Source organism: Ovis canadensis, chromosome 13 (genome assembly GCF_042477335.2).
Source record: "Ovis canadensis isolate MfBH-ARS-UI-01 breed Bighorn chromosome 13, ARS-UI_OviCan_v2, whole genome shotgun sequence".
Taxonomy (NCBI): domain Eukaryota; kingdom Metazoa; phylum Chordata; class Mammalia; order Artiodactyla; family Bovidae; genus Ovis; species Ovis canadensis.
In genome coordinates this window covers 88,682,590-88,707,639 of record NC_091257.1, presented here as the reverse complement: position 1 = coordinate 88,707,639, position 25,050 = coordinate 88,682,590, and the positions used below count along the sequence as shown (strand labels likewise).

The following is a 25,050-nucleotide window of genomic DNA, read 5'->3' as shown; positions in this document are numbered from 1 at the left end:
TTCACTGGACTAGGTTGGTTGGTATCAAAACTGCCACATTTAGTAGACATCAAAAAGCAGAGAGGGGAAAGAAGCACGGAAAGGGGGAGATGCAACAGCCATCTGTCCAGATACATTAGCAGGAGAGTGAACATGAATACAGAGCAGAGAAAAGACAGTGTGAGAGACCAGTTGCCGCTGCACGATTCCAGAAGGTAAACTTACCGTTTTATTTCGTAATCGAATGATATCAGATACAGAACCAGCCCCACAGTATTCCATCACGATCCACAAGTCCGTGTTCTTAAAGTAACTGCCATAATATTTGACTACATGAGGGCTAGGGAGAGAGACAGTACTAATCAGTGGAACAACCTTCAAACATCCCTATGAATTCATGCTGTAAAATACATGCAAATCCATTTCTCAGCTCAAAAGATCAATTATTCATATTTAAGGTTAAAATGGGCACTCTCTTGGTAAGAAATTAAAATAGCATTGATTTCTGGTGGGCAATAAATTACACCAGTGCAAAAACTGTAGGCCCCTTAACCCAGCATTTCTAAGTCTGCAACTCACCCTAAGAAAAGAATCACAGATTTCAAAAAGAAAGAGTTACCATAGTCACAGAACTGCTTAAAAAAGTGAAAATTTAGATACTATCTAAATGTCTGACATTAGGGAGTTTATTTAAGAAATAATGATATATCTGTATAAAGGAAAAACCACGAATCCGTGGAAAATGTAATAGAAGAATATTTGATGAGAAGATTCTGCTTACCAAAAGACAAACAAAAAATGCAGATTACATAACAGAGAGCACAGTAAAACTCCAAAAAGACATACAGAAGGACATGTATACCAAGGAGTATTTAACAATGATTATCTCTCCAAAGGGAAATGTGGTTTTCTTTTCTTATCTGCATTTTCCCGAGCAGTCACATATACTTTGTAATAAGGAAAAATAAAACTACACTACAATCTATTGTAAGGGAAAAATATTCAGAATCAGACCTGAAATATAGAATCTTGAAGAAAGAGTTCAGGAAAAAGTCAAAATCCCTCTAAAATGAAATAATTTGGGGGAAAAAAAAAAAAAGAATGTGTCTTCTGAAGCTACCAGCTTTAACTAGCTAGATCATTATCAGGGCTAAGTAATATTGCACAATGTAATAACGGAAGAGGCTAAAACCAACTCAGCTGATTTAACTCTCAAAATTTCAAATGCCCCTTCATCCTTGGGAAACATGCCAAAATGACAGGATGTCAGGAAAACACACACACATATGCAAAATGAATATTAATGAAGAAATAGATGAATAAATCTCTTAAGATAACATATTACCACATCTATGCTCCCATCTCTGAATTTCTACAGTGTTTATTGTCTCCATAAGGCAATTACTGTCAGGTATTTACTGCTGGAATATATCCTATACAATCACGCATCATCAACTAGATTTTCCCGTACATATATAAGCCTGGCCTGTTCAACTACAGTCTGCAGACTCCGGGAGGACAAGCGTGCTGCCCTGTATTTCTCTGTATTCCTTATGATGTTTAGCACAGAGTAGGCTCTTTGAAATCTCTCATCTTTAGAGGCATGTGCACACTGTGTTTGAAACACAGCTCCTACACAGCCTATCAAAAGTGGCAAAGTCCAACTTGCCCACTGGAAAGAGCTGCCATCATATATCTTATGCACGAGACAAAAGAAACTGCTACCAGAAAGAAAAGAAAACAAAACAAAACAACTGCTACCTTACTCTGGTCCCTCCAAACAAGAAAAAGGAGGGTTTTAGCCAGTTGAGAGTAACCACAAAAGTATCATGAAAAAAAGAAAAGGGGACTTTCTTGGTGGTCCAGTGGTTAAGACTGTGTCTTCCAATGCAGGGGATGCAGGTTCGATCCCTAGTCAGGGAACTAAGATCCATGGGGAACGTGTCTCATGGCCAAAGCACCAAAACACAAAACAGAAGCAGTGTTGTAACAAATTCAATAAAGATTTTATAAACATGGTCTAGGGCTTCCCTGGTGGCTCAGATGGTAAACAATCTGGCTGGACTGCGTGAGACCTGGGTTCGATTCCTGGATCAGGAAGATGCCCTGGAGAAGGAAATGGAAACCCACTCCAGTATTCTTGCCTGGAGAATTCCTTGGACAGAGGAGCCTGGCAGGCTACAGTCCATGGGGTTGCAAAGAGTCAGACACAACTGAGCAACTAACACTTCAAAACATAGTCTATGTAAAAAAATCTTTAACAAATTTATTCCTGAAAAGGAAAAAAAGAAAGTTGGGAAGAAGAAAAGTGATTGCATTCACAAGTCTATAAGACTTAAGGGCTTCTGGGCAAAATGCCTAGCTGCTGCAGCTGCTGCTAAGTCGCTTCAGTCATGTTTGACTCTGTGCGACCCCATAGACGGCAGCCTACCAGGCTCCTCTGTCCTTGGGATTCTCCAGGCAAGAACGCTGGAGTGTGGTGCCATTTCCTTCTCCAATGCATGAAAGTGAAAAGTGAAAGTCGCTCAGTCCTGTCTGACTCTTCGCGACTCCATTGACTGCAGCCTACCAGGCTCCTCTGTCCATGGGATTTTCCAGGCAAGAGTACTGGAGTGGGGTGCCACTGCCTTCTCCAAAAAAAATGCCTAGCAGGTAGCCCCATCTATCTTAAGCTTTACCAACAGGAGAGACTGAGTTATCTGCTGACCCAAACAGCTTCAGAAGGATGAAGACAGCCTTGGGGTGCAAGACTTTCTCATTCTCAACTCCCAAGAGTTGCCCCAGCTTGTGTTTCTCAATCTGAACTGAGGATGCCTGCTCCCCTGCAGTGACCCCATGTTGTCATGGAAATTTGGGGCAAACCACGTGCATTTCTGCGGTTGCCTGCTGGCCCGACTTCCTGCTTGCAGCATTTGACAAATCTTAGTTCCTCAAAAATAAAACACTTAACTACTCTCAGCTGGAATAGCTTCTTAAACTTGTGAAGGAAGGGACAGAACAGTAATATATAAACAAGTATTCTCTTTTTATACTCTCTTTATATATTCTCTTTTTATACGTTTGCTGTTCTAAGGTTTCTGGAAGTAAAAGCATTTGAACTATCTCTTCTGAGCTGTCTGCAGAAATGTTTTCTCAGAAGGAAGTGAGAGAGATCATTATCAAAAAAAGGCTAGCCAGCACCATGTTCTGCCTCTTTGCCTCTTCTTCCTAGTTTTGAAAAGGGCTAAACTGAAACAAAACAAAACAATGGAGAAATAGAAACTCTGAAAGTTTAGCTGCTGAAACACACAAACTTTTTCATCATTTTTTTTTTCTGAAAAGAAACGTGTAGGAAGTCCACTAAACTCCCCCTTTTGCAAAATATCTGAGTCGATGCAATTATAGGAGTCAAACTCTAAATCAGAGCAAATTCAAGTGTTATTATCTCCAGAACAACACCATAAGCCTTTACCTGTCACATTGCTGCATGATAGAGATTTCTTTGATTATCTCCTGCAGGTCTGATTCCACAGGAACTTGCTTAATAGCAACAATCTGACCGGTCTCTTTATGAATAGCTTTGTACACGCTGCCATAGGACCTGTAATTGGGGGGACAAGGATACTTACAAAGCCAAAACAAGCCAAGAGATTAAAAAGCGCTTAAATACAAGCAACTCACCATTCTAATTTACATCCCCAGGTGCCCAAGACATATATACCTAGCTACACTTGCAAAACTGAGATAGCTAAAGTATTGATACTTTGGGGAAAAACTGTCCTTAAGAGAACTACTTATACACTTCCCATTTAAAGTTTACTGATTATATGAGTATGAAATAACAGTCATAAGGACAGTAGCTACCATCTCTGCTGTCCGCAGGAAGCAGCATCCTCTGAGGTTCACCCTTACAGAAAAGCCGAGAAAGGGTCATTATCTCTCTTTTACAGGCAAACGAGAAAAGGTTCAGAGAAGTTACACGACTTCCCCAAGGTTACATGAAGTGATAAATAAGCAGTCAGTCCGGGATATGAATCCAGGTGTGTCAGAACACAAAGCCTATATTCTCTCTACATTTGTATTAGGGCAAAAAAAAAACAACAAAAAAACATGGCGGGGGGGGGGGGGGCTCTTCCTTTTCTTGCACTCATTCTAGCATCACAAAGCCTTTTAGTCCTTGCTGCCTTTTAGTCCTTGCCCCTCTTGCTTGCAATAATACTGAAAATGTTAGGAAATTTTTACTCCTCTTTAATTCTTTTTATCTTTCGCTTCACCTTCCCTTAAGAGTTTATTATCAAGATAAATAAAAGGTTGGGTAGCCTTTCAATTTGGGGGCTATAACAGCAATACATTTAGAATCTAAAGACCCAGGACTGGAGTCCTACCACCACTACTTATCCGTCTTATTACAGTATTACACATCAGATATATTATTAACCTTGTACCTCAATATTCTCACTTGTAAAATGACAACATTACAAGAGAATTGCGATGGTTAAATGAGATATCATTATCTTACACAGATTATATTTTCACTTAAATCCTGGATGGCTGTCAGTGAAATAATGAGCAAATTGTCTTTCACAGTTTCCAAACACACCTGTTTCTTCACACTCCCTTGGTGAAAAGAAAGATCAAAATAACAGTGCACCTAATACATCAAAGTAGCTGAGTGCTCTAGCTAACAAAATGCTACTCAAGCATTGTTTCAATGTGAAAGTCACACAAAAATTTTTTTTAATATCTATGCAAAGCACATAAAAAATTTCCATTCCATCAGACTCTTTCACTGGCGAAACTAATATAATGATATCTAAATGTTGCCTGAAACTTATTTTTTGCAAGGGCAAGACAACCACTGACCATGTGTGGAAGATCCAACCACTGCCTCTTCTTCCTTGGCCACTGGAAAAAGCTGCCATCATGTATCTTACACACAAGACAAAAGAAACTGCTACCAAAAAACAAACAAAAAAAACTGCTACCTTACTCTGGTCCCTCCAATCAAGAAACAGGAGGGTTTTAGCCAGTTGAGAGTAACCACAAAAGTATCATGAAAAAAAGAAAGGGGGACTTCTTTGGTGGGCCAGTGGTTATGACTGTGTGTTCTAATGCAGGGAATGCAGGTTCAATCCCTAGTCAGGGAACTAACATTCACGGGAAACATGCCTTGCCTTATCTTCCTTGATAAGACAACCCCAAGATTTGTGACCAAACCTTTGTGACCAAATGCTTGGTCCCAGGAGATAAAGGCTGGTGATCCAAGCCAGTCCCAGGATTCTGATCCCTTTCTGCCAGCGACTAAACTAGCAGTAAGTCAAAGACCTAGTACAGACCAGTGAAATTTGAGAGGAATTCTTTTGAAGGGTCCCTGGGAAAGACTTTCTTCCCTGATAAAAAAAGAAGCAAACAAGGTGGCCCATTTTCACCTGCCACTTCCTTTCCTGCTTCTGAAGTGGCCATCTTGAGACTGTGAGACTACAGAAATGCTTAATCTTTCACCCCCAGATTTTTCTGCTCGTTATTAAATGCCCTTACTGGTTAGCCACTATTAGTTGGGTAGTCTGTAACTTTCATCCAAATTTACTGATACCCTAGGTCAGGGGTCCCCAACTCCCTGTTAGGAACCAGGTTGCACAGCAGGCGGTGACTGGTGGAGGGCAAGTGAGTGAGTAAAGCTTCATCTGTATTTGCAGCCGCTCCCCACTGCGCACATGACCACCTGAGCTCTGCTTCCTGTCAGATCAGCAGCGGCACTAGATTCTCACGGGAACACAAATCCTAACCTAAAGTCAAGGCAGAATAGCCTGAGATTGCCACAGATTAGAAGCAAAGTGAATAATAAATGCAATATGCTTGAATCATTCTAAAACCATTCCCCTCACTCCCGGTCCCTGAAAAACCGTCTTATATGAAAATGGTCCCTGGTGCCAAAACTGTTGGGGACCACTGCCCTAGGTCCCATACGGGTAAAGAAGTTCTTTATTTCATCTTCACTTTGGAATGAGTTTTGCTGGATATAGAATTCTTCTTTGACAACAGCTTTCTCTCAGCACTTGTACTGTAGTTTATCAGCTTCTATTGTAGAAAAGTCAACTGTCATCGGGTTATCATTTTTCATGGGTAATCTTGCGCTCTCTCCTGTAGTTTTTAAGATTGCCTTTTTATCCTTCACATTCTGTAATTTTACTATAACTAGAAGTCGATTTATTCGGCACTTCATAAACTTCTTCAATCGGAAGGCATATGTCTTTCTTCAAGTCTGGAAATTTCTTAGTATTATCTCTTTATTTCCTGTCTCTTCCAACTTTCTTCTAGAGTTCGTACTGGACCTATAGTGGACCTTGTCAATCCATGCTGTCTCCCTTGTTTCCAACACTGCATTTCTGTCCTGCATTTTGTGATCAGTCTCATTTCTAGCTTTCAGCTCACAAATTCTCTTTTCAGTTTGTCCAGTTGACAGCTTTTGCAACTTACTGGGCATTAGAACTTCAATTATTGTAGTTTTCATTGTCAGGCCCCTCAGCTGTTTCTTTCTCATGGGGCTGTTCGTGTTAATAATTTTGTGTTTGTCTTTTAAGGATTTTATTCCCTTTTATCTTTTTGAAAATTGTAAATAAACATGAAATTCCATTTCAGATTGCTCCATTATTTCTATTTCCTTGGGTGGGAATTTCCTACTTGTTACATCTGTTGATTATTTAATGGCACTGGATTTCCTCATATGGGTTTCATTTTACTCTGAATGATTCTTTTCTATACAGTGCTCACTGTTCTTGAGCATTTCATGACATCATGATGGTTTCATGATTCCCTTAGCTCAGTTATTGAGGCTGTACAGTTTAAGCTAGGTATTGCACTAGGATTTAGGGTTTTCAGCCTTCAAGACACCATACCTGAATACACGCCAGGCCCAGTTCCTATAGTCAGAATAGTCCCTCTTTTTCCCCAGGGCACAGGCAACTGATACAAAAATTTCCTGTAGGAAGCCCAATCTCCCGACAACAACACGGCATGCTTTGCCCTCCTATTACTATGACAGCTATCTTTTCTATCCCTGGTCTATAGCTGGCTATGTATCCTTATATTTTAAAAAACTAACTTTCATTCATTATTCTTATATATTTGAAATGGAAAGGAGAGGTTCCTGCATGCACTGAGAAATCTTGACTAGAAAACCCTCCACATCTTACTATGCTATCTTGACAGCCAAGAAAACTCCAAGAGCTCATATGAACGATTAAGATTCACAATTCCAGACTGCACTTAGAGTACAATTTAGAAGGCTTCAGCAAGAACCCCTTGCTGAAGGTAAGTCCAAGACCTGACTCTCTACAAAAAAAAAAAAACTACAGTGACTCAATGAATTTTAACTGGCAGAGAACAAAACAAATAATACCACAAAGGAGGTGCTTCACACAAGCTCTGCAAGGCAAGGGTCAATGCAGAGAAATAGAAATTATATAGTATCTGAGGCCAAATTAACCAGGTATCAGTCTTAACCATATCACTCACTAGTTACAAAACTATGGGCAAAATGTTTTTGCTCTTATCCCCTGGTTAAAAACTTAATGAGTCAACGGGTAAAACTTTAAATACAAAAGAAGGAAGAAAGGTGAAGGCTCTAATTCAAAACACTTTCTGAGGGCTGTCCATCCATTCTGGTTTGGAGCTTTGACCCTGCTCTGCCACAGATCCACAATTTCCTCAAAATACGGAATGGCGGCAGTCTTGGGAATCCGACACAATCCTTTAGCCAGAGCTCATTACATAAGGCCCAAGTCCGTGAGAGTTCACAACCCATTCCTCTTCCAGAACCGTGGCATGGTCTTCTGTGTTCAGGAAGGAAGCGCAGGTCAGGCCTTCCTTCAGGACTCTGCTGATTAAATGAAGCTTGCTCGGGCTCATTCAGTCAGGATGACAGAAATCCAAGCACTTGTGGTAACATTTAAAACAACAATATGATGATAACATTTGAAGATCTGAAGCTTTGTTTTCTTTCTGGTGACAGATTCACTGGGAAATTTCCAAGGTCCTTAAAGAAGACATCCACAGATCTAAAATGTAATTTAAAATAATCATAATTAGCTTATTTTCTCCTTATATTTCTGATCACTCTCTGTCTGTAGTTTTCTTTTGACATTCCTCAAACCCAATCCACCCAAACAGAGCTCCCTTCAAGAACATCTAAATATACTTTAAGACTTAAGATTTAACTTTGGGCAAGATAAGATCTGAAAAATGCTTCAATTGATATATTTAAAAATATTAAAAATAGTTGCCATTTACTGCGCCCTTATTAGGTGACAAGCACTGTATTATATACTTTAGTCTCATTATCTCACATAATACTCAACATAATCCTATGAGGGAGATGTTAATATCCTCACAAGCTGAGGCTTCTGAAGCTTCAAGATGTTCATCAACCTTCAGAGTCTATGTTCGTACTACTGTAACACACTTTCATTAAAAATAGAACAAGTCAGTTACATACCTAGTCAATTATGCCTACCACTCTTGATCTTATTTTAAGTATAACCTATGAGTATGGTTAGATTAAGGGCCTTGGACTCACTACATGGAGGAAAATACCGAGGATATCCAGCTAGAGTTGAAAATGGCAGGCAAAAGACATAAAGGGACTGGATTTTCTTTCCCCATACCTCTAAGGATGCCAAGTCGACTTGTAGGTTCAGATTCATCGAGTACTTGTCTTTTAGTAGCGCAGCTGTTGTCATCTTTTACTTCCCTTCTCTGCTTGATTCCTTGGTTGATTCCAAAGAGCATTTTTCCAACTTACAAAAAGATGATGACTAATGTTTTTCACAAGAAGGTAATCCATGAAATCCTATTCCATGTAATCCAGGATTGGGTTTAGCATTTGTTATCTATATTAGGCATAAATAACACTGACTCCAAAATAAACTTAAGACATATAAAAGCTGATTGTAAAGAACAAACACTAATCAGACACTAGACATTTTCATAAATTAACATGTCAGCTCTTCTCTTGAACCAGAATTACTTCCAAGAGATCTACATAATACACAAACACACACCCACACATTTACATGCTTATATATGCATAAACTACCTCTGAAAAATACATTAAAAACTGCTATACTGGTTGCTTCTGGGTGGCTGAGATAGATAAGAGGCAGATTTTTTTCAGGCCATTTTTTATGCCTTTCAAATCTTCAATCATGTGACTTGATTACCTATTCAAAAATGAACAATGAAAACTTATAAAAGGGTGTCTAATATTTTAATGTCTTGGTCATTACAGAAAAAGAAATAAATATTAAAATATCAAAAGTATAAAAAATTATGATGTAACCTTTATTGTATCATGAAAGCCAATGACGGTCACTATTACGAAATATCCTGCTACTCATATTCTATAAACTCATTCACAAATCTGTGTTTCAAGAAGTCCTCCAGTTCCCAGCCTAGGATCCTAGATCTCTTAGGAAGTTGTAAAGGTAGTGACAGTCCTTGATTTATTTTCTTTATTTGCCAAAGGAGCACTAACTAAAATGCTGAATTCCTTTAAAAAAAACAAAATGAAACAAGTTATTGAATATCTCTCAGAGGCTACAAACAGAAAATTAAAGTATGTCTGATTAATAAAATTTCTTGAACAAAGTATAAACTAATTAGTGTTATCTGTTAAATAATCATGGATACCACAGATTTTATGAGAGCAAACAACAGATGTCCATGGTACTGAAAAGACCAGGAATCACTAACTCTGTCTATCAAAGTGATTGGGGGATGAAAGAAAGGGCATTTCAAGCTGTAAATTTACCTCCCACCCCACCCAGAGCAAGGCTGATATGCAACATTTCCCTTTCTTTTCCTTAGCTTTACAAATTATTGCATGAGAAAGGTTCACATCCTGCTGGTGTTGGGGCAGGAAAAAGACGGGAGACCTACAAGTCCACCTACATTTTTCTGGGCACTCACCCTTCTCCAAGTTTCTCTAAGACATCAAACACTTCTTCCGGTTGTTTAGTTAAACTATCTTCATCCAACTTTTTCAGCTGCCTGTGAATGAAGAAATTTAAGCATAAAATACATTGTACTTACCAGCAACTTAAGAGAATACAAAACACATCATTTATTTTACAATTAGCATCTGAGGAATTTCTCTGCAAAGCCTACACTGGTAAATGCCAATAAAGGCAAGCTAAGGGACCTTTAAGGGAAGCTGAAGGGCTGGTCTGTGGAAATGTTATTTGTGTCCGGGGTCACCTTCATGAGCAAAATCAGTACCGGAGGGTTAAGAGCTACTATGAGGCTGACTTCAGTTCCACAGTTGTAAGAATTTTCTAACACTAAAAGTTGCTCTGAAATGATTTAGACTGCAATTAAGAAGTCCCTAGATTCCCATCACTAGAGCATCTAGACAGAAAACGAGTCCTTGTGTAGCTGAAATGCAGTAGAGTAGATTTAAGCAATAGCTAGAATCCGTTCAAATCTTGAGATTCCATCAACTAAGATGACATAACTCTGTTCAGAAATGATGCTTAATGCAAGTTTACTAATGAACTGAAACATGGGCTTAGACTGGAGGCCAACAAAGATGGAGAAGAATCTTGCTCCCCATTAGCAAGATTTGGGTACTTATTTTTGTTGAAACACATGGATTCTATAAGGTATCACAGAAACAGAAAGTGGAGAGTATATGCTTAGATGTGATCAAAAGTGAAAAAATAACCAGACAGCTGTAAGTTTCAAATAGTCTCACCAAGACTCTCCTGGGGTGACTATGTACCTGACTATTCCCCAAAATCAAAGATTTTGAACACAACTTCCAGATAATTCCGATTTTTCTATGACAAACCATGATCAACATAGGAGGTTATAAACTGAGCATAGGGTTTCTTTTTAACTGAGAACTGTGAAAATTATTAAGTCCTAGATGAGCTGTCTGCCAAGGAGCACTCGTGTGCGTGCATGTGTGTGTTCTACGCCATGGTTTCCTGAAACTACAAAGGACAACAAAGAAAGGAGAGCTCAGGAAGTGGTGAAATGTGGAAGCACTCCACTGGAAATTTCTTTGTAAAGAAAAATGTTTAAACTAGCTGGACAATATACCAGCTTTTACAAGGAAAGATAAACTAAAATACACACACACACAAATGTGTACCTTCCTAGAGAAAATGGCAAAACCGTTAAGAGAGGCCAAAAAAAACCCCACACACCTGAACACATCAAGTGTATCTTCCAGTAAATGCTGATCTCAAGAAGACAATCTTAACAGGATTTTATAAATATCAAAGACTAGCGAAAGGGAGAACTGCTCTAGGTCAATAATTGCCATGACTTGAAAATTAACCAAAGAAACAACCACACTGACATTTGAAAATCAAAAGGTCCTAAAAATTAAATTCCAATGACATCACAAAAACTCCCAGGTTCAAAACAAAAAGGGTTGAAGTGAAACTTCAATGTCAGAAGTGAAATTCCCATGAGCCCAGAAATCAGAATGAACATCTCACAATGGGGTTGGGGGGGCAGGAGTGGGTAAAGCACTGATTTATAACTATATAAACAATGGACAATACCGCTTTTCCCAAGTATAAAGTTTCATAAACAGCTTATGTAAAGGAAGATCAGATGTGTTCCTTTGAAGTGGTGGCTTTGTGGTTTATCAAGAGCAAAACTCACTATTTCAACTATTAGAGACCACGGCATAACACAGGAAACGGTCACTGCCATGAGACAGCTGCAGGCCTCTGATAATACTTTGACAGACAAACTTTATATGAGTGTTCAGATGCTCCTTTAAAACAGTCTAGGTGGGGTTTTGTCTGCTTTGGGCTTAAAGGATCTTATCTCTGGTGCCTGAACCTAGAGGTGGTCTATAAGAACATTTGCTAAATGGACTAATGAATGCAATGATGAGAATCCTAAACCTTTCTCAGCACTCTTAATGAGGTTTCAAAATTAAAAAGAAGCTCACCCCGAGAAAGTATTACTGTGCTATTAACAAATAACAATTCTATGGAAAATCTTGACAAGGGACTCGATGTTTTTCACACGAGTCTTCATGGAAGAAGCATTCTAAGCAAACAGCCCAACTCTGATGATTCAGCCCTTTCGACTGTACTTCCCCAGGTCCTAGGTAGTTTCAGCGCTTGCTCATAACTGAACAGGCCTAGCCAACACAGCCTCCAAAGACCAGACAACAGGGGATGTTCCATCCCTAAGTCAGCTGCGTGGATGGTCAGTATCCCAGAAATGCACTCTATACATTCCACCACACTATTAGTATCTAATGGCAACTCACTTCTTAAAATCATAAACTTCTAAAAAATAAACAGAAAGTGAAAAAACATAAAACTCCTATGCAAACTGTCAACTTTATCGTTATTCACTTGTTGTTGGTTGTTATTTAGTTGCTAAGTCATGTCCAACTCTTTTGTGACCCATGGACTGTAGCCCGCCAGGTTCCTCTGTCCATGGGATTCTCCAGGCAAGAATACTGGAGTGGGTTGCCATCTCCTTCTCCAGGGGATCTTCCCAACCAAACCCGCATCTCCTGCACTGGCAGGTGGGCCCTTTACTATCGTCACACTCTTAGTCACACACAAATATCAAACTCAGGAACACAAAGAGCATTTCCTACCTTGGGATTGCTTTCCCTTATTGGAAACACATGCCATCTGAATCTCTGAAAAGACACCAGTACTTTTCCAAACACAAATAAGGGTGTTCATGAAGTTATTACTCACTGGTGTGGCTAGCTCCCAAACCTCTTTCTCCCATCTTAGAACTTTTGTAAGGTCCATTTTATTTATATATTCTTTCCACACAGAATTCGTTATGGGTTACAACAAATATGTAAGATAAATGGATGGAGCTTTTCACTGAAAATAAAATATACGTGCCCACCCCAACCTCCTCAAATTCATGTTAAAGTCTTAATGCTCAATATCTCAGAATGTGACTGTATTTAGAGATGGGGCCTTTAAAGAGCTAATTAAGGTAAAAATGACATCATATGGGTGGGCCCTCATGCAACATGACTGGTGTCTTCGTAAGAGGAGATGAGGACATAGGTATAGAGGGAGGACCATGTGAAGACACAGGAAGGAGGCAGCCATCTGCAAGCCAAGGAGCGAGGCCTCAAAAGAAACAACCCTGCTGATGCCTAAACCTCAGACTTCTAGCCTCCAGAACTATGAGAAAATAAATTTCTGTTAACTCATGCCATTTGTGAGATCAACATGGCAGTCCTCACAAACTAATATCACTGGTAATAAAGTTAACTGGCTGAAAGGCAGTTCACTAGCTATGATGAGCAGGAAAGCACCTGTCATTCAAGAATTCAACCCTGCAGAGGATGGGATGATATCAGAGAACAGCATCATCGAAACATATACATTACCACATGTAAAACAGATAACGGATGAAGCAGGGCACCCAAAGCTGGTGCGCTGTGGCAACCTGGGGGGACAGGGTGGAGATGGAGATGGGAGAGGGGGTCAGGATGGAGGGGACACATGTACGCCTGTGGCAAATTCATACTGATGTATGGCAGAAACCATCACAATATTGTAATTATCCTCCGATTAAAATAAATTCAAAGATAAAAAAAGAATTCAACCCTACAACACTTTTCTCTTGCACATTTAATAAAATTTTTAAAATCCAAAAGGCACGGGAAATGAGCGTCAAAAACCAAAACGGTTTACTTTTTTCCCCAAGATTGTACAGCATAAAGTAAAAGCAGAAACAAAAATCAGATTCCCAATCCTCTCTTCAATTAAACCAGCGCGTCCAGGAAAGAACAAACATATTTCAGAAGGAAATATAACCGTTATCCACTTATAATTGGATCTATGGTGCAACAGCAAATACCTGCTAACATATACAAGCCCCCGTGCAACAAGAGCACTCCCAGAGAGGGATCAGAGTGAGGCAGCTATGAGCAAGGACTTCGGCCCAGACTGCCTGGGTTAAAATCCCAGCTCTGTCACTTAGTAACTGTGCAACTTCTGCCCAATCACTAACCTCTCTGGGCCTCAGTTTCATCATCTGTAAAACAGAGATACAGGTGATCAGACTGTTAAGTGATGGTCAAACGAGTCAACAGTTAAGCTGAACCATATGAAACTACTATTTTTATACATCAAAAATGGTCAAATATAGGCAAATTCATATGGTTCAATGACAGACATGGAAAGCACTGAGAATAACGTCTGGCACCCAGTAAGTGCTAGATGGATGCAATAATCACTTTATTTCAGACTCAGCGCACTACAGTAGGGTGACTTATGAGTTCATCCCCACCAGCTATTTGCCTTCTGCAGTGTTTGTGCACTTCAAACAAAGCCAAGGGCACAGGCCCAGCTGTGGAACCCTTCCCTTCACCTCTCCATTGCCCCGCACTCCCACACACTGAACACTTCCTACTTTAGAGCTCATTCTGCTACAGGAAGTCAGAGGGCTCTGTGAAATTGAAGCAAACTTCATGGCACCTCAAGCTGTACTCTCCATTTTTATCCAGATGTGGCAGAGTGATTGAAAATCCCAGGGGTGCACAGAGCAAATCACTGATACAACTGCAACCAACTCAGGAGGTCAGACTATCTAGGATCAGCCACTCCCCCTGATCTTGACTTAAAACAATTCCAGGGAGCAGTAGGATTTGGAGCTGATACAAAACAATAGAGACCTGAAAAAAAGGGCACAGTCTGGCTGAGTGCAGTGAGCCAGACCTAGAGCAACAAAAAAAAAAAAAGGAAACACACACGACTGTCTCTCAACTCTTCTGGGCCTCAATCTGCCCATCTTGAAAACAGTCTCTTATTTCTCTATCTACCTCCCAGTGTAGAAGTGAGGAAGATTAGGAAGATCCTGGATATCAGAAAGATACCACCATCTAGAGAGAGGACACTACCAAAAACATCTAAATCGCTGCCCTGCACGAAGCTTCCCTTACTAGACCGTCCACCTTGCACGGCACACCTTCGGCCTCAGGTAGCAAAGCTTCTCCCCTCAACAGACCCTCCCCACTGCACCTCTGGTGCGACTCCCTCCCTTAGAAAGTCTGCCCAGCTCTCCTCTCTGCTAGTTCCCGACCCACCCTTAGCCAGAGCCCCCTCGTAGGTCCTCATCTGGCTTCAGCATCCTCTCTAACTCAGTGAGTCCGTTCTAAGACAGGCTTCACCCAGCGGCCCCCGCCCTCAGCAGGTGCTCTCCCTAACTTGTCTCCAGTCTCCCAGCAGCTGCCCTCCCCACCTGTCCCCCACCTTCCGCCAGGATGTCCGCCTCGGCAAGCGATCTCTCTAACCAGCCCCACGTTTATCCCCCGGGGCCGGACCCCCACCGGCCAGAGGTTCCCCCATTCAGCAGGTGCCCCTTCAGCCGGATCACCTCGCCGCGCAGGTCCGTCCCCTCCAAGGGGGCTCGCACGCCCGGGTCTCCCCTCCGCCAGTTCCCGTCTTTCCCTCCCTCCTCCCCTTCGTCTTAGGCAGCGGCCCCTCACCGGCGCGGCGGGTTCCTAAGCTGCACCGTCTCCATGGCGCTGCCGGCAGCCGCCCAGACCCGTTCACTGCTCCATCCTCCCCCGGGACCTCCTCGATCCCGCCCAGCAGACCCTCCCACACTTCCGCTTTCCGCCCCTACCGGAAGCCGCGTGCTGCGCGGGAGCCGGGCGGGGCCGCGAGGGCTGGCCCCGGGTCACGTGGGGCGGACACCAGTCACGTGGTACGCTGGGGCGCGGACGCCGAACCGCGGAACCGTGGAGGCTCCTCCCGGGAGGAAGTTTCGGTCAGGTTTCGAGATTTGCCGTCCTTGTCTCTCTGCGACACTTCGCCCAAGAAACTCGGTCTGAGACCGAGAACTCATCTCTGCCTCGGGCCCTGCTCACCTCGTTTCTCAGACACAGATACTGAGACTTCCTGCGAAGAACCGGCTTAATAAAAAACTGTCAATTCTTAACCAGCCAAGTTTACACTGTTGCTGGGAAGCGCTGCTGCGGGTTTCCCTGGAGCTATTTGTGATTTTCTGCCATTCTTCCCTGGTTGAATTCTTGTTCCAGGTGGACGCTGGAACGTGCATAACGTCTCTTTGGATGTCACGGATCATCAGCCTGCAAACTGCCCCACCCTCGTAAGAGCCTTACCTTTGAGTCAGCTTGCAGACATAAAAATAGTCAACGTTTATTAAGCTCTTGGGGCTTCCCAGGTGGCGCTAGTGGTAAAGAACCCCGCCTGCCAGTGCAGGAGACATGAGAAACTCGGGTTACATCTCTGGGTGGAGAAGATCCTCTGAAGGAGCGAATGGCAACCCACTCCAGTAGCCCTACCTGGAGAATCCCATGACTAGGGGAGCCCGGCAAGCTACAATCCATAGGGTCACAAAGAGCTGGACACGACTGAAGCGATTTAGCACACATTAAGCTCTTAACATGTACTTGCCATTTTATATTATCTCATTTAATCCTTATATCAAGCCTGTAACTATCCCAGTCTTATCTGTTGTTTTCCACTGCTTATCATGTTCTCAATACTCTATTACTAACTCAGAATGGCAACCCACTCCAGTATTCTTGCCTGGAGAATCCCATGGACAGAGGAGCCTGCCAGGCCACTGTCCATGGGGTCGCAAGAGTCGGACACGACTCAGCAACTAAACTACTACTACTACTACTACTACTAACTCAGTAGTTTTAAAACTGTTTATGGTAGGTAATTGGAGAAGGCAATGGCACCCCACTCCAGTACTCTTGTTTGGAAAATCCCATGGACGGAGGAGCCTGGAGGGCTGCAGTCTATGGGGTCGCGACTGAGCAACTTCACTTTCACTTTTTACTTTCCTGCATTGAAGAAGGAAATGGCAGCCCGCTCCAGTGTTCTTGCCTGGAGAATCCCAGGGACGGAGGAGCCTGGTGGGCAGCCGTCTGTGGGGTCGCACAGAGTCGGACACGACTGAAGCGACTTAGCAGCAGCAGCAGCAGCATGGTAGGTAATATTACTCTCGTAAGGCGATGGCACCCCACTCCAGTACTCTTGCCTGGAAAATCCCATGGACGGAGGAACCTGGTAGGCTGCAGTCCATGGGGTCTCGAAGAGTCGGACACGACTGAGCGACTTCACTTTCACTTTTCACTTTTCATGCATTGGAGAAGGAAATTGCAACCCACTCCAGAGTTCTTGCCTGGAGAATCCCAGGGACGGGGGAGCCTGGTGGGCTGCCATCTATGGGGTCGCACAGAGTCGGACACGACTGAAGCGACTTAGCAGCAGCAGCAGCAAGGCCAGAGAGGTGAGCTCACATAGCTAAAAGTACAGGTTTGGGGATTTAAATCCAGATGGATAGTCCACCACACTTCTTTGTCCATGGGATTTTCCAGGCAAGAGTACTGGAGTGGGTTTACATTTCCTTCTCCAGGATAGAATTCCAGAGCCTGCACCACCAAACTGGACACCACCACTTGGACCCTCTCGTTGGGCATGAGAGTCAAAGCTTTGGCTCCACTCAGAACTCCTATGGAAGCTTATAAACAGCTATGGAAATTCATAAATCCTCAATTGCTACCACCATCAATGAGTGTTAAGAAAATGGAAAAATCCCAGTTTGCTTGTAGAGAAAGTTACTCAAAGCAGCCTCTGATATGCCATCTACAAAACCCCACCATGTGCAGTACATGGCAGGCAGGACACAGTGGCAGTCTTTGCTCCCCAGCTGGGAAACGGGGAATTATCAGTTATAGAGGGATTGATCTCAGGTGGGGGTCATTAGTTACCAAGGAAACCAGCAAAGGGGCTAGCCACTCACCACCCCTTTGGTAAGCTGTCATTAGCTGGGGCTTGGGACAGGTACATAGGAAGGTCCGTCATGTAAGTAGGGTGTAAGTGAAACAGGCTCTGTTTGGGCAGGGGATGTACAGAGAACAAGAGAACAGCTATTTGAGTGGCTGAACCCTTTCACATTTCTTGTTTATTACTAAGAAGTCCAGGAGTCACTTGTAGGGTTGATTGGCACAAAGTTGATTTCATCATTCCCGCAGCCCAATTCAGCATGTTGGCTTTTCACACTTGTGCTTACTGACTCAGATGCAAAATGGCTGCCACAACTCCAGGTGTCATATCCTTAACCCAACAGAAAAACAAAAAAGGCTATTTGAAGTCCTGTATCTCTTATCTGGGAAGGAAACCTTTCCCATAAGCACAGCATACATCCTTCTATCTCATTGGCTAGATCAGGGTCACATGCTCACTCCTTGTCCATTCATTGGTAAAAGAATGAGATTATTGTGATTGCTTTGGGGAAATCTTGATTCATTTTCTAGGCCCAGAGAATCTCAGGCAAAATTATTAAAATAAAAATGGAGGTTGTTGAGTAGTTATCATTTGTGTGTATGTGTGTGTGTGTGTATGAGTGATCTGATTTCCCTGCCACAGTAAGTGTTCCGTCTTTGTTTTTGTATTGGGCCTATTCTGGACTGCAGGGATTTAGATGAAAGAGCTACCCAGCCCTCAGAAAGTTTAAGGTCTGGTTGGGTTATGAGTTTACACAAATAATTACAGTTGACCCTTAAAGAGCATGGGTTTTAGCTGCATGGGTCCGTGTGGATTTTTAAAAATAAATGTGTGCTACGGTGTTACAGAGAAGGCAATGGCAGCCCACTCCAGTACTCTTGCGTGGAAAATCCCATGGACGGAGGAGCCTGGTAGGCTGCAGTCCATGGGGTCGCTAAGAGTTGGGCACGACTAAGCAACTTCACTTTCACTTTTCATGCATTGGAGAAGGAAATGGCAACCCACTCCAGTGTTCTTGCCTGGAGAATCCCGGGGACAGAGGAGTCTGGTGGGCTGCCGTCTATGGGTTGCACAGAGTCGAACACGATTGAAATGACTTAGCAGCACAGTGTTACACAATCTGAGGTTGTTTGGATCCCAGGATGCAGAACATCAGACAAAGAGGGGTAACTAAAGGTACACACCGATTCAGTTGTCCAGGAATTGATGTCCCTAACCATCAATTGTGTAACTAAATACCTGATGGCAGAGACTAGGTTTTTGTTGACGAAACTTTTTAAGTGCATGTTGCATGCCAGATCTTACAGGGCCTGGGGAGAGAGAAGACCTACTCACTGCCTTTAAAGACCTCACAGTCTAAGAAACACTGTAAACTGATGTGAAATAAAATCAATATTTTATGGCAAGACAATTTTTTGTTTGCTGTGCTACACAGCATGTGGGAGTTTAGTTTCTGGACCAGGGATCAAACCCGCGCCCTCTGTGTTGGAAGCCTTAACCACTGGACCACCAGGGAGGTCCCAGGAGTAGAAAAACTTGAACGTAAACGTTTTTCTCTGCCCTTTGCCCTCCTCTGCCCCCTCTACTGTGCATTATATATCTGCATTATGCATCAACCAAACTTCCCCATTGGCAGAAATACCTGTTCAACCATAAAGAGCAACATTCTGCTAGCATCAAGAGAATTCCTTAAAGGATGACATTCCTTCTTGATCTTGTAAGGGGTCACGATGACAGTTGCCTTCTGTCTCAAAAAATTTATATAACTGTGCTGCCCTGACTTCTAATGTGTGGAACAGTTTTCAAAACTGAGATGGTGGTCCCAGGTTACAATCCTCCAACTTGGCTCAAGTAAAATTTTCCACTTCTTTATTAGATTGACTATTGATTAATTTTCATCAACTGACAATCACAGAATAAGCGCTAAATTAGGAATAAAACCTGAGAGCAATAGGAGCAGAGGAGGGAGATTATAAAGGAGATGATGTCTGAGTTGACTTTTGGCTCAGTGAGGATTAGGCAAGAGAAAAAAAAAAAAAAGTGTTTGGAAAAGAATCCCAGAAAGAAGAGAGCATAAGCAAAGGTTAGGAAGCAAGGGGAACAGCATAATGTGCACAGGTAGCAACAAGCAGCTTAAAAAAAAAAATGGTGTAGTAAGTGGGACATAGAGTGAAGTCAGAGGAGGCTGATGATAAGCTCATTTCCCTCAGCGATTTACATCAACTTATCAGTGCATTCATTTATAAAATCAGTATCTATAGATAACTAGGTGCCAGTTTCCAGCCCAAGTACCTTTGCACTTGCTAACCCTCTGTCTGAAACAGCATCCCCTACTATATTCTCAGGTCTCAGCTCAATTATTAGTCTCTGGGAGATGCCTTCCCATCCCTCTTACTTAAAAAGTCTCCACGTGGTCACCTTCTATGGCATTACTGTTTTGTTTTCCTTAGAGCACCATCACATTAATGAAATTATCGTCTTCTTGTGCACATGAGGTAACTGAATGTCAGGCCCTAGTAGAATGTACACCCTAGGCGAGCAGTGACCTGTTAGAGTTTCACCTGTAGGCTTCTATCACGCCACGATGCCCACCGCAGCTACAAACTCCCAGCGCGCGGGTACCCAACTGAGCGTGCGTGGAGGGCGGGGCACTAGGCGCCTCCGGTCCGCGCAGGCCCCGCCCCTGCCACGCCACGCCCACTCCTCGGCGGGTTAGCCGGCCGGCACGGGTACTCGCAGCTTCCGCGCGGGCGGCTTTGCGCCCGTCTTGGCGCCGGGAACTGTAGCGCCCCCCCAGTTTACCGGCCCAGAGCCAGGATGGCCCCCATACCCCCGGAGTCAGTGGAGGAGCTCCGCACCTCCGGCAACCAGAGCTTCCGCAACGGCCAGTTCGCCGAGGCCGCCACACTCTACAGCCGCGCGCTGCGGATGTTGCAGGAACAAGGTGCGACCCCGGCCCCCCGACCCCCGTTTCTCCCCCTCTCGCCTCCCCCGACCCCAGCTACCCGGACCCCGCTCTGGCCCTCTCGGCCTGGGGCTTCCGTTTACCCCGCGGCTGACCGGCCCACCGGGTCTTCTCAGTATTTGCCCATTCCTTCCCCCCTCCCCCACCTTCGGCATCCTGCGAGAAACTTCCCTGACCTTTCTTTCCGCTTTTATTATTATTGTAACGTGGCTTTATTCTGGCCCTTTTTTACTTAATGACATAACAGGAACATATTTTCATATTGATAGATCTTTTGTCACTTTTTATAGTGGTAAAACAACCACATCAACCTTAACCTCTTGTAACATTGTTGTGCGACAGATCTCTGGAACTTTCTCATCTTGCAGCACGGAAACGCCGTACCCACTAAACTCTTGATTCCCCCCTCCGCCCGTGGTATCCACCTTTTTTTTTTTTTCTATGTCAATGATTTTTACTACTTTAGGTATTTCAAATGAATGGGATAATACAATATTTGTCTTTTGTGACCGAATAATATTTTTGACATTATAAACTGTGTTGTAGCATGTGACAGGCTTTCGTTCATTTTTAAGGTTGCCTGATAATTCCATCGTGTAGATATACCATATTGTCTTTATCCATTCATCCTTTAATGGACGTTTGAATTGTTTTCACCTCTTGGCTATGATGAACATGAGTGTGCAAGAATCTCCCAAAATCCTGCTTTAATTTCTTTTGAATATATACCCAGAAGTGGGATTGATGGATTAGATCGTAATTGTATTTTTAATTCGCAGGAAAGGAGGGGGCTTCCCAAATGTTTTCCATAATAACTGTACCATTTTGCATTCCCACCCACAGGGCACAATAATTCCAACTGCTTAGCATCCTTATCAACACATTTTATTTTTTCTTCTTTTGATAGTGACCACCCTGATAGATTGCCTGCTTTTTAACTGTCTTGTTGGACCCCATTCTAATATTTAAGCCTCATTCTGATCCCTGAGGCAACTCTCATTTTCCTCAACTGTACACTCTTTAATTAACATTGTTAAGCAACTGTATGTAATAAGTGTCTAATAAGATGGAGAAGGTCCTTTCTGTCAAGGGCCATTCTTTCTTGTTAATGGGGAGGCTCCAGATGTGATCTTAATTCATTGACTGGGGGATTTTTGCAGAAACACTTGTGGCTGGTCCTTTGTTGTGTAAGTGATATTGATGTTTTTGGTCAGTAATGTTTGGGTAACAAGAAACATGGGCTTCCCTGGTGGCTCAGATGGTAAAGAATCTTCCTGCAATGCAGGAGACCCAGGTTCCATCCCTGAGAGAAAATTCCCTGGAATAGGATACGGCAACCCATTCCAGTATTCTTGCCTGGAGAATTCCATGGACAGAAGAGCCTGGTGGGCTACAGTCCATGGGTCGCAAAGAGTCGGACACAACTGAGCAGCTAACACTTTGGACTTTCAACAAGAAGCATATTAGTACATCTCCGGTCAATAATGTGTTAAGCTAATGAATATTAAACAAGAACTACGTGGAAATGATCTGAGCTGTGAAACAGACAAATGCGGTTGTGTGGTAGATTTGACTAGGGAGCTCTGTTATGAAGAAATGCAAGGTAAAGGACAACTTCTTTGAAGAAGTGACATTTGAGGTGCTACCTGAATGGTCAGAAGAAGCCAGCTGCATGAAATTTTGAGTGCTGAGCACCCCAGGTGAAGAAGGCCGTAGTTAACAAAGGCCCCAGACAGCAGTACCCTGGTATGTTCCAGGACCCAGAGCATATGGGAGCCAGTGGAGGGAGTAGCAAAGACAGGCATTTTACACAGTAGTTCATGGGAAGGAGGAGTTTGGAGTTTATTCCCTAATGGGAAGCTGCTGGAGAGTTTTCAACAGAGGAATAATGTTTTTTTACCAGTCCTCCCGGCCTCTGGCTCAGTTCAGCCAACAAAGCCCTCTGCCCAAGGCCTCTCTGAAGTGGCTTATCCCAGAGCCTCAGTAGAATTCCTTTTCTGTAGTCCCTCTTTCCCATTGCTTTCCTTCTCTCTCATTTCCTTGGCTAGCATTTGTTGAGTACTTGCTAGACGTGATAGACTTTTTCCCTTTTTTTATATCTTCCCAGTAACTTATGGGTAAGGTACTTTATAGATAAGGGTTCCGGAAGACTTAAATCCCTTCTTCTGGGGTGACACACTGAAATCAGAGGCAGAATTTGAACAGGGGTTTCTCCAATTCCCAAGTCCAAGTTTTTAATCATTTTGCTGGACTTCTTCCCAAATCCTCTTCTAATTCCAGTCGATTTTGTTTGAATTTTTGCAGTTTCAAGCCACTCTTTTGCCCCCTACCCCATGTTTTTTTTTTCCCCCTAGAACCTTTCTCTGTAGTCCCACCCTCATCTCAACTTGATAAAGTTGCGTCGTTTTTTTTTTTGTACCCTACTCCAGCTGCCTGGAAAAACTTGGCTTTTTTGTAGGATTTATTCTAGGCCCCAAGAAGAACCATACTGATACCTCTTCTCAGTTTAGCAGGGGACCAGAATTCGGTTCTGATCCTGCTACTAATTTTCTAGATAATTTATGGGCAAGTTCCTTGATTTCTCTGATCAATTTCTCTGATCTTGAAAGGAGAGCAGGGAGCAACCTAACACAGTGAGCCTTCTAGCCAGTCTGTGAAATGATATCTTCATCTGATAGGTAAGCACATGTGATCGGAGGGGATTGAATGACTTGCGCAGGGTCACAGACTGGATTTGGGGGGGTCTGATGTCGTTTCTGCCACACCACTGCTGTTTTCTGAGCAACCATGCTCCAATGACTTGAGATGGGTAGCAAGGTTTGAATACTTGCAGTTGCTCCTCAAGGACCAGGATGTCTTTTACTTATCTCTGTACTTTGCTGTCTCCCTTGGGGTCTGGCAACAAAAGGGAAGACAAGATCATTTTATTATTTTTGGTATTGAATGAAGCAAGTTTTGCATCAATGTGGTAACATGATAATTAGCAAAGAAGGCAAGCCGCAGAAGGAGAGGCGATATGATACCACTTAGGAAAAGTTATTTAAAGGATATTGTGTCCTGCCTGTGAATACCTATATAATAAAGACGGACACACATGAGAATGTGACATACCCACTTTAGGACTGTGCAAATTTTGGGGACCTGAGGATGGGGCAGAGGGGAGAGAGTAGAGGTATTTAGTCATAGTGAAACCAAAAAGGTAAGAGGACGTCCCTGGTGGTTCAGTGGCTAAGCCTCCGTGCTTCCACTGCAGGGGCCGCAGGTTTGATCTGTGGTTGGTATGCAGCCAAAAATAAATGAACAAAAAAAACCCCAAAAAGGTGGGAAGTAAATATTAATAAAACATATGCTGGTTTAGTGATGGATAGCAAGTATCTATTACACTGTTGTCTGTATGTTTTACCATTTTCAAAGGAGAGCTTGTTTTCTGTTCTTCTGGGCATGTGCCTGGGAATGGAGTCACTGAGTCAACACTTGATAGTTTCCATGTTTTATTTTCATTATGGCCCCTGCTAGTGGTTGAAAAATTATTTTTGAAGATGAAAATCATCATGGCCACAATAAAGGACTTGAGCCTCTGAGATTCCTGAGGATAAAGATGGTCTTCAGGGAAACATCTATGATAATTCCCCTCCCCACGGGATAGCTTGAGCTCTTCCCCTGATTAAGATTTCCATAGTCCTGCCAGACTCAGAGGTCTTTTCCCTGGTGAAGTCCTCTCTGATTTGACCAGGTAGAATTAGTCTGTTATTTGTGTCCCCGCAACACTTGTTCAGTCCATTTGTCATAGCATTTATCAGATTTTTGTCTCCTTTTTCTTCTTTATTGGATTTACATGCTTCTTGTAATAAAAACTAACATATACGCACACCCCCAAGTAGTTACACCGTGGATTTCTTTGAGCTATTTCATTTTGATCTCTGGCCTGGTACCAAGTTCAGTGCATGACTGGGTAGATGAGCAGGTGCTTGGTCCCTGTGGATAGCAGGAAGCATGGTATTCTTGCTCCCTTGCCAGTCCCTCAGACCAACATGCATGATGGGGTTACAGTCATCTCTGCTGCCCTTTACTAAACCCCAGAGAGCTCAAGGTGTGGAATGCATCCCTGATGTCCCAAGGCCCCCATCTCCCAACCTGTTAATTGTGCATTTTCTGCTTCCACCGGGGCAGGTTCTTCTGATCCAGAAAAAGAAAGTGTTCTCTACTCTAACCGAGCAGCCTGCCACTTGAAGGACGGGAACTGCGTCGACTGCATCAAGGATTGCACTTCGTGAGTGGGCAGGGCTGCCCCTGGGGTGCTGGGGGCCTGGGAGAGGAGACTGGGCTTCCCTGGCCCCACCAGTTACCTCT

At 43.0% G+C, this 25,050-nt stretch overlaps 2 protein-coding genes across 6 annotated transcripts in view; one reads left to right on the top strand and one right to left on the bottom strand.

Moving 5' to 3' along the window:
• STK4 (serine/threonine kinase 4) overlaps positions 1 to 15,629 on the bottom strand; it is a 122,184-nt gene extending 106,555 nt beyond the window's left edge. For 3 of the 4 annotated variants that reach the window (XR_011248277.1, XR_011248276.1, XM_069548637.1), the window contains exons 1-4: positions 15,458 to 15,629; positions 9,925 to 10,005; positions 3,431 to 3,559; positions 205 to 319 (exon numbers count right to left, since the gene is read on the bottom strand). Coding sequence is in view for 2 of the 4 variants with exons in the window: in XM_069548637.1 (XP_069404738.1) it covers positions 205 to 319; positions 3,431 to 3,559; positions 9,925 to 10,005; positions 15,458 to 15,492 (360 nt within the window). In the remaining 2 variants the exon portion in view is untranslated. Of the gene's footprint in view, positions 1 to 204; positions 320 to 3,430; positions 8,016 to 8,621; positions 10,006 to 15,457 lie in introns of those variants that run through there. The other variant, XM_069548638.1, reaches the window with a different exon arrangement.
• A 4,773-nt stretch (positions 15,630 to 20,402) lies between these two features.
• TOMM34 (translocase of outer mitochondrial membrane 34) overlaps positions 20,403 to 25,050 on the top strand; it is a 25,122-nt gene continuing 20,474 nt past the window's right edge. Inside the window, exons 1-2 of one of the 2 annotated variants that reach the window (XM_069548634.1) lie at positions 20,403 to 20,679; positions 24,871 to 24,970. In XM_069548634.1, the coding sequence (XP_069404735.1) occupies positions 20,553 to 20,679; positions 24,871 to 24,970 (227 nt within the window). In that variant the 5' untranslated portion in view covers positions 20,403 to 20,552. The remainder of the gene's footprint in view (positions 20,680 to 24,870; positions 24,971 to 25,050) is intronic. The other variant, XM_069548635.1, reaches the window with a different exon arrangement.